General features: G+C 31.5%; 4 protein-coding genes and 1 pseudogene across 4 annotated transcripts; all 5 read right to left on the bottom strand.

Annotated features, from left to right (window-relative positions):
• Window positions 1-437: 437 nt before the first annotated feature.
• LOC139769219 (odorant receptor 9a-like) lies at window positions 438-3,369 on the bottom strand. The gene is made up of 4 exons (XM_071700098.1): window positions 3,226-3,369; window positions 1,525-1,999; window positions 855-1,085; window positions 438-778 (listed from the first exon to the last, which is right to left on the bottom strand). Exons 1-4 carry the CDS (start codon window positions 3,364-3,366, stop codon window positions 438-440), a joined length of 1,188 nt encoding a protein of 395 aa, XP_071556199.1. The 5' UTR covers window positions 3,367-3,369.
• Window positions 3,370-3,964: 595 nt separating this feature from the next.
• Window positions 3,965-6,520, bottom strand: LOC139769215 (odorant receptor 13a-like). The gene is made up of 4 exons (XM_071700095.1): window positions 6,374-6,520; window positions 5,797-6,265; window positions 4,655-4,885; window positions 3,965-4,436 (listed from the first exon to the last, which is right to left on the bottom strand). Exons 1-4 carry the CDS (start codon window positions 6,512-6,514, stop codon window positions 4,096-4,098), a joined length of 1,182 nt encoding a protein of 393 aa, XP_071556196.1. The 5' UTR covers window positions 6,515-6,520; the 3' UTR covers window positions 3,965-4,095.
• Window positions 6,521-7,321: 801 nt separating this feature from the next.
• Window positions 7,322-10,335, bottom strand: LOC139769217 (odorant receptor 2a-like). The gene is made up of 3 exons (XM_071700096.1): window positions 9,863-10,335; window positions 8,396-9,077; window positions 7,322-7,684 (listed from the first exon to the last, which is right to left on the bottom strand). Exons 1-3 carry the CDS (start codon window positions 9,995-9,997, stop codon window positions 7,341-7,343), a joined length of 1,161 nt encoding a protein of 386 aa, XP_071556197.1. The 5' UTR covers window positions 9,998-10,335; the 3' UTR covers window positions 7,322-7,340.
• Window positions 10,336-11,242: 907 nt separating this feature from the next.
• On the bottom strand, window positions 11,243-13,387 carry LOC139769272 (odorant receptor 4-like). The gene is made up of 4 exons (XM_071700180.1): window positions 13,250-13,387; window positions 12,567-12,887; window positions 11,867-12,257; window positions 11,243-11,683 (listed from the first exon to the last, which is right to left on the bottom strand). Exons 1-4 carry the CDS (start codon window positions 13,385-13,387, stop codon window positions 11,343-11,345), a joined length of 1,191 nt encoding a protein of 396 aa, XP_071556281.1. The 3' UTR covers window positions 11,243-11,342.
• Window positions 13,388-14,226: 839 nt separating this feature from the next.
• On the bottom strand, window positions 14,227-17,577 carry LOC139769271 (odorant receptor 4-like; annotated as a pseudogene).
• Between the last annotated feature and the right edge of the window lie 119 nt (window positions 17,578-17,696).

The following is a 17,696-nucleotide window of genomic DNA, read 5'->3' as shown; positions in this document are numbered from 1 at the left end:
CGCTTGATGATAAAGCACATGTCAGTTTCTCATATATAGGGTTCTTACTTTTATATATAGAGTCCTGACCCTCATATGTTCCCGTTGCGAAAAAAACAAGTTTTTACTTTCTATCGTCTCAGAATTCATGTCTAGAGATCCGCTGAAGATCCGAGAGAAATATATTCGCCAAGATAAATTGGATCAAGATAGCAAAAAAATATGAGTAAGTAATTCATTAATTGTATCAGAAATCTCTTTTCTGAATTGTAATTTAACATTTAATTTAAGTAGAGTTTCAATCGTAATTAAGTTCTTTATTGTAATTAATTTTTTCATTAAATTAATACATTTACTCGATACGTAGTATTATCTAACGTGTTAAATATATCTCGAATAGTATATCTAGAATCTAAAATAGAATATCTAAAATAGAAAGGAAAATAATTCATAGACTATTATGTTTCCACCATTACGCGAAGTACAGACAAATACGAAATAGAAGCTCTTAGGATACTCATGTACGTTGACAAATTTATCACAATAAAATGTCCAGCTTGTAACATGACGGGAGATTGTGTCCGCATAATGATAAAGACTAAGTTTTTTGTCAGATCCGCAGGAAAGTTGTACCAAGCATTTTGGTAAATTGAAAGTCCAATTTCTTCCATCTGGGATTTCAGGTAGTCCCCGATAAAACTATATAGCGTTAATTGTAATAGGAAGGTACTCTGCACTATTACACTTTTTCCTGCCATAACAACGTTGTTGACTTTCAATGCTAGAATAAACTGAAAATCTGCAACAGAAATTAATGGATTCATTATAATATAACTTCGTGTTTTACGAAACAGTAAATGATAAAATATATTCACCCATTATACATAATTGTATACTGATAATGAATAACTGAATTAGTAAAACAAAATTAACTGTATCGGCAAGTTGTCTGGCCATTCTTATTAAGTAGCTATGCCTTTTAATTAGCGCGATAAAACGCTCATAAACCTTGGGTGTTGTAACATCAAACTCGAGAAACTTGGCTTTCAAAATTTCCACTTGACCGCAAACGTGCAGCGTAATGTTGAGAAACATACAGTCGGTACCTTAATAGAAAAGAAATTGATATATTATATTGTAATATTATGTTAATATATGAAATGATATATTAATATTTAACATATTTTTTAAAAGATATTATTTATATAATTATTTAAAATATATATTTATATCAAAATGTATGCATCTAATAATTTTTTCTTTTGATTCTACATTTTTATAATTATATGTTCTTAGTTTCATTTCTTATGTATTATATTTTTATAAATATATTTCTACATTTTTATGATATTAAGTTGGCTCATCGTCAATTTCCGCGTTCCAAAAAAACATTAATTTCAGTATTGTAATAATATTGGTTGCATCACATGAAAATTAATAAAAGATTCTGATGCACGAAATTATATAATTTTGCGTTTATAAAATTTCTTAAATGATATTATATAATATAAAAAATAAGCAAAAATATCAAACAGTAAATATTACCCTGATTAGCGTTTCCTCCTAAAATAAGTGAAATAGTTTCGATGAAACATGAGATTCTATACATGCTTGTTGGGACATGCAAGTATTCTAATGCGCATCTTGATGGCATTGGATAGTCTAATACAGCGTCTTCATTTGTTACATTTATCTGCTTATTTATATTATCACCCAGAAGAGGAATTAGCACAAATATTATACAACCAAAGTAAGAGAAACCCAGCATGAAACAGCAGACAAATCTTCCCATAAAAGCATGTTTTCGCATAATGGCCCGCTGATTTGTGTTTTCAATCATCAGATAATCATCCACAGCAGAGCCGTAATTGTTAGTCAAACCCCTTGCATAAACACGAAACCATACTATCTTCAGCACACCAAGTATTCCGGCAGAAATTAACATGAGGCTGTCTACGCTTTGGTCGGCATCAGTGCAGCCCATATAGAGTTCGATGGAAGACAATATCACCACTAGGCTCTGTTGGTATGTGTAAATCGTATATATTTTTTTACATAAAATTTTATGTGTTTTAAAAAGATTTGTCTTGATTCTATAATATTTTAATGAGATTTTATTAATATTAATTGCAAATAATACATTTTAGAATTTTATACAAATAATACGGCTCATTTTTGTCTACATAAAGCATAAAATGATGCTAAAATACATATGCCAGGTTGATTTAAAAATGCAGAATAGTACATAATTATCTGTTTAAAGATTTAACTAAATATTTTTCAAAATAACGAGACAACAAACGATATTAAGGGGGAACATATGAGTAGACCGCAAGAAAAGAAGGTGAAATTCGGGAATTTTTATCTTGGAAACTATTAATTCGATTCGATCCGGGTTTTTTTTATTTAAAAGTATCTACATTGAGGCACGTTCACAAATTTTTTTAAGGGAATTCATTCCCTCGGAGCGCTGTTCTCGTGGCCGGCGTAAAATGTGTTCCTGTTCACGGTTCCCAGAATATCTCGAGAACGGCTGGACCGATTTGCTTCAAATTTATACAAAATGTTTTACGATAGTTTTTCTCGTTTCCATCGGGAGATTTTTTGAATTCCCTTAAAAAAATTTGTGAACGTGCCTCAATGTAGATACTTTTAAATAAAAAAAACCCGGATCGAATCGAATTAATAGTTTTCAAGATAAAAATTCCCGAATTTCACCTTCTTTTCTTGCGGTCTACTCATATGTTCCCCCTTAAAATAATAAATGATAAAAATGATAAAAATTGTGTGTAGCATTAATTTTTCCGCGCCAAAGTATAAAACACAGTTTAACAAAACTCGATATCAATGCTTGCTGTTCTGTCTCATGTCATTCAACTAGTTCGTTTCTCTCACACGAAGTATGAAATAAACAGTATAGGTCTAGAATGAGCAAATTATGCTATATTTAAGTATGAACGGCAAACAGACACGAAGATTTCAAGAAGAGAAGTTTTTGTTAGTCAAAACTTCCAAGGGCTTACGATCGTGCTTATTTACGATCCACTCGATATGTGTTACTATCCCTAGAAGGTAATATTTCACTGTTCACGTTGTCAATAATGAGACATGTATTGTCCAAAAATTCAAGCACTTCGTATTGCCGTTGCGAAGTTTTATTTAGAACAACGTGATGTGAGAAATGTTTTACGTATGTCTTCGGGCTATCACGCAACAAGGATCACTGACATCGATGAAGATGCGTACCACGCAACAGATGGCAAAGATGCATCGTAATAGCGAATAAACGTTATAAACTTGCAGTGGCCAAACGCCGATGGGCCACGTTAGCAATTTGAAAGGGGTCATCGCGTATGAGACATCATCTTTCCATCGTCCATTCGCCATTGAGTCGAGGTAATAACTGTAACTGATGCCAATGACTGATGATGCGTTTGGTACATAGACGTAATGCCTCTATTTCGATTCATTATTTATTCAGCTGGAAACGTATACCCGTTTTTCAACCTGCCTCTATGCTCTTAACACATTATAATAAAACATAGAGAATTGTGCTTTCACGCAAAATTTACGTTATTGTATAAGAATTTACATGACTATTTCTCCTAAGTTGTCTTTCATCGAACTACTTTTTATATTGCACAAACTGTTAGATAGAGCCGTATATATTTCGTTCACTATGTAAGCGATTGTTTCACATTTTATTTTAGTTCAATATTATTTTTGTTAAATAGTATGAATTTAATCTATCCAAAAATGAGAATACGTATTGTGTAAATAATTTGTTTTCTTTACCTTCTTTCACAGACTATTAAGATCAATAAACTGATAAAGGATTATGCGCTATGAATATGTAAGTCTCTATTTCAAAAATTTTCTTTCTTTTTTATACCGATATATTAATTTAGTATCTAATAATAAGTTGAAGGCTGTATATTGTTAATAACGAACGTAACAAATTAATTTAACATAAATATAACTATAATTGTTATAACGAGCAATTTTATTAAAATAAAATGTTCATTTCAATACACTCTTTTTTATGCATCCAAGTCGTCATTCGCTTAAATTGTACATTTACAATTTATGGAATAGTTATTTTTTATTTATTATATTTCACACTTTTACCATTACACGAAGTACAGACAGATACGAAAGAGATGCTTTTAGGATGCTCACGTAAGTTGCCAGATTTATCACGATAAAATTACCAGCTTGCAAGGTAACTGGAGACTCTGAGCGCATAATGATGAAGATTAAATGTCTCGACAGTTTTGCGGGAAAGTTGTACCAAGTGCTTTGATAAATAGACAGCCCTATTTCTTCCATTTCGGATTTTAAATAATTCCCAATAACACCGTATAAAGTTAATTGTGTCAGAAAAGTACTTTGTACAATTACATTTTTCGCAATTAGAACAATGTTATTTTTTCCTAGTTGTAGTATAAGTTGAAGTCCTGAAAAAAATATTTGTTTGCTTATTATAAATTTTTATGATATAATTTATATGTTTCGCAAAACAATGGCCGCGTTCAGCAGACACAACTGTTGAGTGTCGTCTCATCAACACGCTATGCTGATTTGTCGGATAGGAAGAGCCAATCACGTTTGATTGCTACTGAGCGATTTGTTCTGCTGAACGCGCCCATTCATAAGTGACATATCATTCACACACCCATTATGCACAAAAGTATACTGATGATAAATAATTCTATCAGCAGAACGAAACTAATCATTTCGGCAAGTTCTCTGGCCAGTTTTATTAAGTACTTGTGTCTTTCAACCAACACGTTAAAACGATCGTAGATATGCGGACTTTTGACATCAAAATCAAGGAAATTGGCTTTTAAAATTCTCACTTGGCCGCAAACGTGTAATGTAACGTTCAAAAACAATGCGTCGTTACCTTTATCAAAAGGATCGAAGCACATGATATATACAGCTTTCATGGATACATTGATATATATATGTATATATATACATATATACAGAATAATATTGTAATTGAAATGATGAAAGATATATGTATATTTTTTTTGTTATACATCTTACACACACATATACATATATATAAAATGTCTAGTAATTACCGTGCCACTTCTCGTGAGTAGGTAAAGCGGATTAAACTAAATAAAAAAGTCCTTTACCGCTTTGCAAATTTCTCAAAAATTAATGAGAAATTAATAAATAAAAGTTTATGTGATTAAGCGTGCATTCGCGCGATTCAGCCCTGAGTTCCGTAAAGCGCATATGCGAGCATTTATCTGTAGCATACGTAACGTTTACTATAGAAAATGTGTGCATATGCACTTTACGGAATCCAGGGAAGATATCCCAGCCCAGTGTTATATGTTGTTGCTAGACGCATGCTTCTTTCAAAACCTTGTCGCGTATTATAACAATCGCAACTGTATGACGCTGGGCTGTCTCTTCTCATCGAATTACGCGGGTGCACACTGATTAGCAGATCTTTATTAATTACAAATTAATTATCATTAATTTTTAAGAAACTCACTAAACAGTAAAGGACTTTTCTATTCAAATCAACTCGCTTTATCTACAGTAAATAAATGGCACGGTAATTACCAGTACATTTTATAATTTTACATTTGCTTAAAATAAATAAAGCAAAACTACCGAGTTTTAACAATATTGTCTATAATCGGCAGACCATAAATAATTTGAATTAATAAAGATAATAAGACTTTCTTATGCATGGAATGTATTTCTATATGTGCGGTGCATTTTAAAATAAAATTACTATAGCAATAAAAAATAATAAGACAAAAAAAACGTCAAATAACAAGCTTACAATACCATGATTAGCAGTACTCGCTAGTAATAATGCAATAGTATCGATAAAGCAGAAGACTTTATGTATGCTCACTGGAGCATTCAAGTACTTCATAACGCATTTTGATGGTATTGGATACTCCAGCATGGTACCCTCATTCGTTATATTCACATGATTATTTTCATCCAGAATAGCGATTAGCCCGTACATCACACAACTAAAGTAAGCGAAGCCCAAAATTAAACAGCAGAGAATCCTTCCCATAAAAGTATGTTTTCGCATGATGGCACGCTCCATTGTGTTTTCAATTGTCAAATAATCCTTCATGACAGAGCTATAATTGTTAGCCAAATTTCTTGCGTAAATGCGAAACCATACTGTCTTCAGCATACCAAGTATCCCGCAACAGATTAACATGAGGCAGTCTACGTTTGTCTCCGCGTCAGTGCAGCCCAAGTAAAATTCGATAGAAGGTACGACGAACATGAGGATCTGTTGACACGATTTCACGTGATATAGCATCAAACAGATATCAATTTACGTTGATCTCGAAAGATCATGCGTCACTCATCGTCGAGGCTGAACTCAGAAGGTGCATACCGCGCAACAGATGCCCAAGGTATACGGTATTAGCGAAAAAACATTGTGAACTTGAAGTGGCCAGACACCGATGGACCAAGCCACCAATTTGAAAGGGGTTATCGCGTATGCGATATCGTCTTTCCATCGTTCACTTGCCATCGAACTATAAGGTAATGACTGTAACTGCTAACAATAACCAATAATGTGACATGCTATCGATACGACGCCGACGTCTGCGTTCCGGCTCATTATTTATTCATCTTGAAACTTATATCAACCTGCCTTTATGCTCTTAACGCATTATCGCAGAATATATAGAACTATGTTGTTACACAAAATTATTCTTCAATAAAAATACATAATGTATAGCCTCAATAAGAATTTATTGTGACCACGGTCTTACACACATTGTGACTATACTATATTTCTTAAGCTGTCGCTTATCGAACAATCGCTTCACACTATCGTACATGAACTGGCAAGAAGAGAACTTTACATGATCCGTTCATACTACCGTATGTTCTACTGATAGTATTATATTTTATTTTGTCTTGACTCCTTTATTTTATTTTAACTGTGAATGTTGTAGATTTAATTTGTCTAAATATAAAAATATGTAGCACGGATGAGTAGACTTTTTTTCTTTAAAAGAAGTTGCTTTGTCAAAGCGGATAAAAATGTTAATTTTAGACAGAAAAATATTCTTATTACATAACTTTTACAATTAAACTTTTCTATATACTTTAAAAAGAATTTATAGGATATTATCTTATTTCCTTAATAATGAATAAGATTCAAAATAATGAAGTTTTTAAATAATTTATTTGCTTGTAATATATTTCTAATAATGTTAAGTTTTGATGTAATATAAATTGGAATTATATACTATTCAATTAGGTTAAAAATTTCGCATCGCTATAAATACTCTTCTTAAATAATGTGTCACATAATATATAATATGAAAAATTTATTAGTATCTATTTGTTTATTGTTTTTCAATCATAACACGTAAGGCGGATAAATAGGATACTGCAGTCCTCAGAATGTCCGTGAAGGTAGCACGTGTAACGTAGAAAAACTTTCCGGCGGTCAGACGAATGGGTATATTCGTTTTTATCATAATAAACGTCAGGTCTCTTATATCATTGGGTGAAAAATCGTACCAGTTGCTGTCATAAAGCGCGAATGACAAGGCTTCGCTTTGATCCCTCAAATTATCGCCCGCGTACGAGTACAGGAAGCATTGTAGCAACATAACGATCATTATCACAATGCTCTTCATTATCATAACCATGTCGTGAATGTGCCAAGATACAATAAGTCCGAAGCCTTAAATTAATACATTTTATTCTCCGTGACTGGTTCTCTTCAAACTATATTATATTAAAATGTTTGATTAAATCCCCATATATATAGCTGATACTATGTATGTATATAGAGGAATCCCCAATTTATGGCTTGCAGGCCAGATCTCGCCCCAGAGGATGAAGTTATATCCGACTCGTTATTGTCGTTATAATAATATAAAGAAATTTAAAAAAAATATATTATTTTTATATAATTTTTACAAAAATAAAACTTATCCGATCTTCCAAACATTACACAAATTTTAATATATGGCCTTTTTAATAAAAAAAATTTTGAAAACCTAATATAGAGCATACTGATATACGATTCAAAAAGCTATTAATGCATCAATTTTCTTACAATATGCAAATTTGTCTTTTATTTATACAAAATAATTGTTAATATAATATAGTATTTTTTTGTTGATATCCAAATGCAAATTATACAATACTGTTACGAATATAATTTTTTGAGGAACTTATATAATAATCCTTGTATATCTCATATTTCTTTTACACAATTTTTACGTATTAAATATTATTACGTATACAAAATTTTATTGAGATTAATAAAAAAATATTTAAATTATTTAAATTGTATATCGTTGAAGTAATAATTAAATATATATTTCTTTTGGATATCACAGACTTTCTTATACGTGAAGAGATTTTGAAAATAACTCATCCGACTTACCTGTTATGCATATCAAAATAGCGCTGGTAAAGATCTGAGTCAAAATAATTATACTGTAAGAATCATCGATGTTTTCCGTGAGTTTTAACAACTCTCGATGTCTAACAACGAATTCTTCAAAGATGCTGCCTCCTTTGCGCTTGTGCTTGCGATCGATCTGCTGAAAATCGATCATCAATAGTTCGAGCTGTCCGCACAGATGCATCGTGACACCGACGAACATTCCCTCCGTACAGCAGTTTCCAGCGTATGTGATCAACAACTGAATCATCTGGTAGAATGTAATGAGGACGTACTGGAGATTGGAGACGGACTCGAAAAGACAGGACATTGGGAGGACATATGTCCTTCCGTTGGTGGTCGCGTGTGCAAAGGGCAAGAGTCGCAACATATAAAATATAAGGGCAATAAATCCAGAGTAAAACAGAGACAACGAAATTATTCTCGCCGTGCGTGCGTACTGGATCATGATCTCGCGCGACCTCGCATCTTTGACGCTACACCAGTCCTGGATAGCGGAGTATAAACTGGTTGAAAGGGTGGATCGCTGTATCTGCAACAGGGTGAGTTTGACAATTCCTAACATTGCACTTGAGGTCACCACGTACGTATCAATCGGATCTGCTGAGGAATTGTCGCAGGCGAGATATACATTCATCAATAGTGTTGTCATCAGCCAAATCTAAAATAATAGATTGTTGCGGTAAATAAAAATGTTATCTAAAATTTTTGATTTGTAACCTTTACGCTTGCAGGTAAAATTTAATTTTTCTTGCTTTACAAAACTATTTTTCTCTATACTTACTTTAAATGACAAACTAATTTTTCTAAATTCTAATCACGTCTCGATTAAAGTACATTTCTATATTTATGTAAAACCACTTATAGTAACATTATATGAAATATTTTTACATATTTTGTATCAATATTAAGGGTGAGAAATTATTCCAGAAATATATTCAAAGACGCATCGATCGCTGTATCAAATACGAGATAGATATAAATATACCTTAATGCATTTTTCTACTCAATACAAGCAATGCATTTTTAAATACAATTCTACATACTTCTATATATTTTTACTTGTCACTGAAAATTGTCAAAAGCAATAAATAAAATGTATATACGTTGTTTTCGAAAATATCATTACATTCAATTTTATTATTGTCTATAATCTACAATATTAATTATAATATAATAGTAAATTAATAATATAATGATATTATTAAAACAATATGTACATTATATGAATATACACATATGTGTATATATCTAGTATATATGGAGGGGTAAAAACCACAGTAGTGTAAGTCAAATTTTTAAAAATATTTTTTTGTGTGCATAGATGCAATTTATATATTGTATATATTGCATCTATGCACGCGAGAAAAAATTTAAAAAAATTTGACTTACACCACTATGACTTTTACCCCTCCATATAAACTTAAAAATTAAAGTTTCTCTCACCTCGCTTACAATCGCAAAGAAGTAACGTATCTTCGAATAAAAGATGTCGTTTTCAATTGGCCATACTCCTATAGGCCATGCCAAAACTTTATAACTTGACAATGCATAAATAGCATCCTTGTTCCAGTACACCATTCTCGAAGCGATGCCAAACTGATTGTCCAGATGTACAGCGCATAGCAGAGTAATTATGCATTAATACCATCTTTATTAATCGATTTGCCACGCTGACAACACCACGGCACTCGGACATATAACATCTCTTCTTCGCCCACATCTTAGCTCTCTCATATCCTATAACTATTGATCGAGAGAACATAGCAGCATTGGAACTACTCGCACATCAGACCATATGCATGTTTAAAGATCATGCACAGTGGGTATTTGCTCGATGGCAAATTGCTCGATCATCGAACAATATTATATTGCCTTACAATCCCCTGATGTCCCTTGAATTGTCTAGCGTACATCAAAAATATCGGTGAGCAGAATTTGCAGTTTATGCAATTTATTAATTTTCCAGGAAACGTATCGCGTATGTTATTCGGTACTCTTAGAAGTAATGCATATACTTACAGGTAAAGAGAGAGACCACCGTGGAAGTTTAACTTATAACAAAATGTCCATGTGGTAGGTGGTAGATGTACTTTAGTTTCCAGTATAGAATAATCCGACGTTTCGAATTGTGTTGAACGAGACAATAATGGAAACGTACTTTATATTTATTTCTATGGACGAAAAGGTGACGGTGCATCCATTCTGCACGCTGTTACATTACTTGACAATGCTAACACACCGGTATACGTTTGTGAAACCAACTGTTTTAGAGAATGTAAGTAATTTTAAAATAATTTATACTTTTGACACTCTATACACTAGAAAAATAAAATAAATATTTTTTTAATTAACTTATTACGTCAAAATGAACTATATAACAATAATAATATTGCTTAAAACCAAGAGTTGTATATAATTACAATTAAGAAATATACACTATGTTTTAGATTATACTTTTAAAAATATGCAGATATAAATGTACGATGCTTAGTAATTAGTAGACTTATTTATTTAAATTCTTTTTAAATAAATTATTACATGTAATTTTTTATACAAAAATAATAAATAATATTTCCTTGCATAGTAAGCATTTTTAATAAAATGTACAACATGTAATCACTTGTTCATAAGAAACTAAGTAGTTAACTTAAAAAAAAGAAACATAAATATATTATCTAAATAAGCAATTAAAGTACAATTACATTTGAAGCAAAAAGTGTAAAACATTTTTAAACAAGCATAATACTAACAATTCTATGTTGTAAATGTTTGAAAAACTTGGCAGGAAAATGCAAATATGATTAGAAAATATAAACAGCACAATACACTGAAATATATAAATATATTCTGTTTCATTTATCTACACGCTATTATTTACATGTGATATGGCATAATAAACAAACAATTCCATACAAAAATTAGATTATTCTTCCATTGTCACTCGTAAAAACGATATGTATGTCAAGGAAGTTTTCAAAATATCTGTTGTAGTGCTTCGAGTAATATAAAAAAATTTTCCAGCAGTGAGTTGAAGAGGGGTCCTCGTCCTCATCATAATAAATATCAAATCCTTCACTATAATAGGCGGCAATTTGTGCCACGATGTGCTATATATTGCCGAAACGATTGATTCGCTTTGTTTCTGCAAAGTTTCACCGGCATGCGTGAACAAGAAGGATTGTACCATAAAGAACTGAACAAAGATCATACTCTTTACTATATCAGTATAATTCTGATGCTTAACGGACACAATAATACGCATTCCTGTAAAAAACATTTTTTTCTGTTTTTTTCTTTATCCTTCATTAAAGTTTCAACATTATTAATCAAATTTGTGTAAGTCTATTGTATACAAAAAAAATTCATTTTTCATTCTCGTAATAATTAAAAATTTTGATCTCGTCAGTAACAGAGGAAACGGAATGGGTATTTATGATATATAAATACCTGAAATCGCAATCACAATGGTAGTTATTAACAAACGAATTAAAATATTGAGATTAAAGGAGTCTTCAATATTTTTAGCCAGTATTATTAGTTTATAATGCCTTCTAATCCAAGAACTCAATATGTTGCGATAATTATTCTTCTCGTTAGCTCTTCTACCAACGAGTTCAACAAAGCGAATCCTCAGGAGCTCTAGCTGACCGCAGAGGTGCATGGTAATAGCAAAAAAGAAGCTATCGTTTGCGCATTCTGCTACGTAGAGTATAAACGCGATAGGTATTTGCATGAGGAAAACTGCTTTGTATGTAGAATATGAAATCCCTCGGAATAGGCATGTTGACGGAAGAAGGAAATTCCATAAAGTTACAGTATCATTACCAATAGTTACGACCTGTTAAAACATCTTAAGATGTATTATGCAATTTTACAATAGTAACAACAAGTAAAAGACACGTGACAAACAGGTGAAAATGCAATATTTGTAGAAAAAAATGTTTATATCATTAATAATAGGCCTGCATAATTTTATTCCTTATTAATAAATTTAATAGGTTAATATATTATTTATCGATTTATGCCAATCATAATATTCTTCACGAACGAATTTTTACGAATTATTTTTATTATAATTGCTACATTGTATAGTGTCAATGACAGTTTAATGTAATTAAAGTAATTTATGTCACAAATAAAATAGCACCTGTTGTTGATTTACGATAATAGCGGGAAGGTATACGGCACCGGCTAGAATTCCAATTATCAATTGAGACACAGTGATCACTCGACCTATTCGTGCATATCCCGCCATTATTAGATAAGACTGTTTCTCCGTCAACGAGGACGACCAATCGTCAATTGCAGAATTCACGTTGACGGCAATCTTTTTCATATAAATACGCGCAAAAACAACATTTATCCACGAATGAAAACCAGTTTCTATTACAAGAAAAATATCCAGAACGTCTCTGGTATCACCGCAGTTTTTGAAAGGTTCCATCAGCATGATGATCACTGTGAGAGACTATATAATAACAAAGATTCAACCATTTTGAAAATAAGTATGAATTGTACAAGGTTCTTGATAATAAAAGTAAAACCTGATAATAAGAGTAAAAAAAACTTTGTCTCGCAATGCGTAAATTTAATTTAGATTAGACATGGTTAATTAAACGTTCCATACTTTCTTTAAAAAAATTACTCCTATAATTCCTCAAAAATTTAAATTAGCTGTAAAAAATTGATTAAGTTATTATTATTAAATTATGATTAGGTTAACTTTCAGTAAAAAATTTGTGTATCAACTAGATATGTCTTTGCATTTATCATTACTTTTTTCATCTAAAAAGGAAAGCAATTTTTGCACTTTGCGCTATTTTGTCTTACCTCAACAATAAATATGATAAACCAGCGAAGTGTGCAAACCATATCGTTCTGCTGCAAAGGCCATACACCGACTATCCACATCATCTTTCTTACCACTGAAAAGCCATAGTCCATGCCACTGTTCCAATTTGTCTTCATGTCCGGCAATATGGTACTTTCGATCTCAAGGAAATTGTGACGGTGTCATGCATGTAAGAACGTTATTGTTCAATTTATGCAATGTATGGCTTCGGAAAGAATTACTATAGTTGGACGTACCATTTGTTCATCGATCAGTTTTTATGGTAGTAAGATAAGTAGCACTAATGTTGGGTGATCATACATTTTTGTAATATATCCATGTTTTTCCATGAAGTGCGCAATTTTCGATGTTTACGATAGCTTTACCATTCCACATTCGACATTCGTGAACGATCACGATTGAGACAACGACACAGTGTAGGTATTGAATTTATGATATCTGACAATAAAGTTCGCGAATTCGTCACGACACATATGTTGTTGCTGATTATCACTGCGGTCCCCTTCAAAGTAGTCCCCCCTTGAGAAGTTTAACATTTGCCTCACAAAATATGTGCCTCGTCCAGATGTTTATGTCTATCGATTTCTCTGGGCGATATCCCCATCTGATGAAATCGGAGAGCCGTCCAAGTAAAGCCAAAATCGATATTCTTTTGTCCTCGGACGAAAGACGAAGAAAAAGAAAAGGGATGAACGAAGAAAGAAGTTCGGTTAAAGGAGCAGATCTTTTTGTCTCAATGAGAGTGCAGTTGTCGCGAGAAGCCACTAGACTAGACGGCTAGAGAACGAAATTCGACTTCGTTTCTTTCCTCTGGATCTTCTATAACTAACTTCGTCATCGCAACATAGTAGAAGGTTAATTATTATTCTCATTAATATTTGACATTTCTTTATAAATGTTATTAATTGTTCTTCTCGAATATATTTTAATATTCGGCTTTGTATCAGCAATTAAATGATTTTTTTTATTTGTTTTTTTAATATTTGTTTACACATTTTATAATTATTCTTTTTATTTGTATTTGATATTTGTTTTTGCGATTTTGTAATTATTCTTTTCATTTATATTCTGTTATTTAGTTTTGAATAATTTTTATAATTGTTTTTTGTATTTATATTTTGACATTTGTTTTATGCGAAAACTATTGATTTTATTCAAAATTATCGAGATACGAAAAATGTTTATTTAAATTCGTTCAGTCTGAAAATGCAATAAAAAAATATAGGTTTTTATTTTTAAAAAATTAGATTAACCTGGTTGTGACATTGACTAGACGTTATAAAATCAAACCCGGGTCAGCATTGTGCAATCTTACAAAATACTTTTGTTCAAAAAGCCTTTTTGCAAAATTGCCTATTTTTGAAGTATTTGCTTGTTAAGATTAAAGTGAATCATCCTGCATATATCTCCTTAGAACCAAAATACAAATATGATTAAAGAATATAAACAGTACAATATACTGAAATATATAAATATATTCTGTTTCATTTATCTCCACACCATTATCTACATGTCATATGATATAATACACAATTCTATATAATAATTAAATTATTCCTCCATTGTCACCTGTAAAAACGATATGTATGTCAAGGCAGTTCTCAGAATATCTGTCGTAGTTTTTCGAGTAATATAAAAAAATTTTCCGGCAGTGAGTTGAAGAGGTATCTTCGTCCTCATCATAATAAATATCAAATCCTTCACCATAATGGGCGGCAATTTGTGCCACGATGTGCTATATATTGCCGAAACGATTGATTCACTTTGTTTCTGTAAAGTTTCGCCGGCGTGCGTAAACAAGAAGGATTGTACGATATAAAACTGAACAAAGAGTACGCTCTTTACTACATTCGGATAATCTTGATGCTTAACGTACATAATAGCATTCAATCCTGAAAAGAACATTTTTCTATTTTTCTTTAATCCTCCATTTTCTACATTTAGATGCAATTGGTACTTCATTTCAATATATATTGGCATAAAAAATAATTTTGTTGCAGTTTTTTAACAACAGCTTTTATTAATTCAAGGCAGTTACTGTTTACTGTAGATGCATTATGACTTTTATAAGTTTCAACATTATTAATTAAATTTCTATAACCCTATTATATTAAAAAATTTAGTTCTTTATTTTGATAAATTATAAAAGATATCGATCACGTCAGTAACAAAGGAAACGGAATGGGCATTTACGATATATAAATACCTGAAACCGCAATGACAATGGTGATTATTACCAAGCGAATTAAAATATTGAGATTGAAGGTGTCTTCAATATTTTTAGCCAGTATTATTAGCTTGTAATGCCTTCTAATCCAAGAACCCAATATGCTGCGATAACAATTTCTTTCGTCAGTTTTTCTTCCAACGAGTTCAACAAAGCGAATCTTCAGGAGCTCTAATTGACCGCAGAGGTGCATGGTAATAGCAAAGAAGAAGCTATCGTTTGCGCATTCTGCTATAAAAAGTATAGATCCCATTGGTATTTGCATGAGGAGAAGTGCTTTGTATGTAGAATATGAAATCCCTTGGAATAGGCATGTTGACGGAATAAAGAAATTCCATAACGTTACTGTATCATTACCAATAATTACGACCTGTTAAAATATCTCAAGATGCATCATACAATTTTATTTTAAAGGTAAAAACAAATAGTTATGCGATATTTGTGGGAAAAAATGTTTATATCAGTAATAATAGACCCGCAGAATTATCCTTTATAGTATTCTTTACGAATTTCAGGCAAACTTCCGTAAACCATCTACGTCCTATTTACGTATTCTTTACTGAAAATGTTAATAGTGTCACAAGTCTATTATATACGAAATCCGCTGCACGGGACAGAAATGTCTTTATTCTTTTAAATCGGTTATATTGTGGTTTCCTGGATGAACATAATGCGTCATAGTGAATAGACAAGTAAATCACAGCAGACCTCTTCAAAAAATAGTATTAGTCTGATTATAACAAAATATCATAGCTGTAATTGCGTTATCTAACAATTCAAAAAAATTGAAAAAAATTTATTTTTCCTATTTTCTGAAAATTGTGAATTTTTGAGTTGTGACAGTATTCTTCTCGAGATACAATATATGTACAAACATCAAAGCATGTAAACATTTAAAATCTATTTTATATATGCTAAATATTGCTAATTAGTTTAGGATTTTGAATAAAAGATTTTTCAAATATTATATGGCTTTAAACTTTTATCGGTAAAAATCCATGTAAGGATACTAATTTTGAGGTCATTGAAAACAATTTTACTGAAAAATATACGTAAATTGGGAGTGTGTGTGTGTGTGTGTGTGTGTGTGTGTGTGTTGTGTGGATGGTTTTTGGAAGTATATCCCGAATTTTTACAAATTATTTTTATTATCGCTACATTGCATAGCATTAATGACAATAGAATATAAATTAAGTGACAATCTTTGTCACTAATAAAATGTCACCTGTTTATTTTCGATGATAATAGTGGTAACGTGTATGCCACCGGCTAGAAATCCAAGCATCAATTGAAACACACAGATTATTCGACCCATTCGTGCATATCCCGTCATTATTAGATAAGACTGTTTCTCCGTCGACGAGGACGACCAATCGTCAATTGCAGAATTTACGTTGACGGCAATCTTTTTCATATAAATACGCGCAAAAACGACATTTATCCACGAATGAAAGACGGCCTCTATTAAAAGAAAAACTTCCAAGGCGTCTTTGGTATCACCGCAGTTTTTGAAAGGTTCCATTAGCATATTGAACACTGTGAGAGACTATATAATAGCAACAATTTAATGTTCCATTCATAAAGGTTCACCATTTTATAAATAAATATGAATCAGATAGAAGTTTCTTGATAATTAAAGTAAAATAAAATAAAATAAAAAAAACTTTGTTTTGCGGATGCGTATATTTAATTAATATTAGACATAAATTAATTAAAAGGTTCATAAATTTATTTAAAGAAATTGCTTCTTAAATTCCTCAAAAATTTTAAATACCTGTAAAAAAATTGATTAACTTATTATTATTAAATTATGATTAGGTTGACTTTCGGTAAAAAATTTGTGTATCTATATATGTAGATTTATCATTGCTTTTCACATTTAAAAAGGAAAGCTACATTTACGTAGATGGCTACGCTTTATTTTACACTATCTTGTCTTACCTCTGCAATGAATATGATAAACCAGCGAAACGTGCAAACCATATCATCGTGCTGCAAAGGCCATACACCGACTGTCCACATTATAGTTCTTATCACTGAGAAGCCATAGTCCATGCCACTATTCCAATTTGTCTTCATGCCCGGCAACATGCTAGTTTTGATCTTAAAAAAAATTGTGACGGTGTCATGCATGAAAGAATGTTGTTCAATTTATGCAATGTATGGCATCGAGAAGAATTACTATAGTCGAACGTATC

Source organism: Temnothorax nylanderi, unplaced genomic scaffold (assembly GCF_030848795.1).
Source record: "Temnothorax nylanderi isolate EJ_2023f unplaced genomic scaffold, tnyl_v1.0 TNYL_tig0021_pilon, whole genome shotgun sequence".
NCBI lineage: Eukaryota > Metazoa > Arthropoda > Insecta > Hymenoptera > Formicidae > Temnothorax > Temnothorax nylanderi.
Note: the sequence above shows the minus strand (reverse complement) of the source record. Positions and strands in the feature narration are given on the sequence as shown.

What these genes read in the sequence shown, in the direction of transcription:
- LOC139769215 (XM_071700095.1), bottom strand. Translation starts at nt 6,514, where the DNA reads ATGGCAAGTGAACGATGGAAAGACGATATCGCATACGCGATAACCCCT. An exon ending in CCTTGGGCATCTGTTGCGCG is followed by an intron (nt 6,266 to 6,373) that starts GTATGCACCTTC and finishes TCGTGTCAACAG; the next exon opens with ATCCTCATGTTCGTCGTACC. An exon ending in AGCGAGTACTGCTAATCATG is followed by an intron (nt 4,886 to 5,796) that starts GTATTGTAAGCT and finishes CTTTTGATAAAG; the next exon opens with GTAACGACGCATTGTTTTTG.
- LOC139769272 (XM_071700180.1), bottom strand. Translation starts at nt 13,387, where the DNA reads ATGAAGACAAATTGGAACAGTGGCATGGACTATGGCTTTTCAGTGGTA. An exon ending in TTATCGTAAATCAACAACAG is followed by an intron (nt 12,258 to 12,566) that starts GTGCTATTTTAT and finishes ATGTTTTAACAG; the next exon opens with GTCGTAACTATTGGTAATGA. An exon ending in CATTGTGATTGCGATTTCAG is followed by an intron (nt 11,684 to 11,866) that starts GTATTTATATAT and finishes TGTTTTTTACAG; the next exon opens with GAATGCGTATTATTGTGTCC.
- LOC139769217 (XM_071700096.1), bottom strand. Translation starts at nt 9,997, where the DNA reads ATGGTGTACTGGAACAAGGATGCTATTTATGCATTGTCAAGTTATAAA. An exon ending in TCTTTGCGATTGTAAGCGAG is followed by an intron (nt 9,078 to 9,862) that starts GTGAGAGAAACT and finishes CTATTATTTTAG; the next exon opens with ATTTGGCTGATGACAACACT. An exon ending in TATTTTGATATGCATAACAG is followed by an intron (nt 7,685 to 8,395) that starts GTAAGTCGGATG and finishes TATTAATTTAAG; the next exon opens with GCTTCGGACTTATTGTATCT.
- LOC139769219 (XM_071700098.1), bottom strand. Translation starts at nt 3,366, where the DNA reads ATGGCGAATGGACGATGGAAAGATGATGTCTCATACGCGATGACCCCT. An exon ending in AGGAGGAAACGCTAATCAGG is followed by an intron (nt 1,086 to 1,524) that starts GTAATATTTACT and finishes TTTTCTATTAAG; the next exon opens with GTACCGACTGTATGTTTCTC. An exon ending in TATACAATTATGTATAATGG is followed by an intron (nt 779 to 854) that starts GTGAATATATTT and finishes TTTCTGTTGCAG; the next exon opens with ATTTTCAGTTTATTCTAGCA.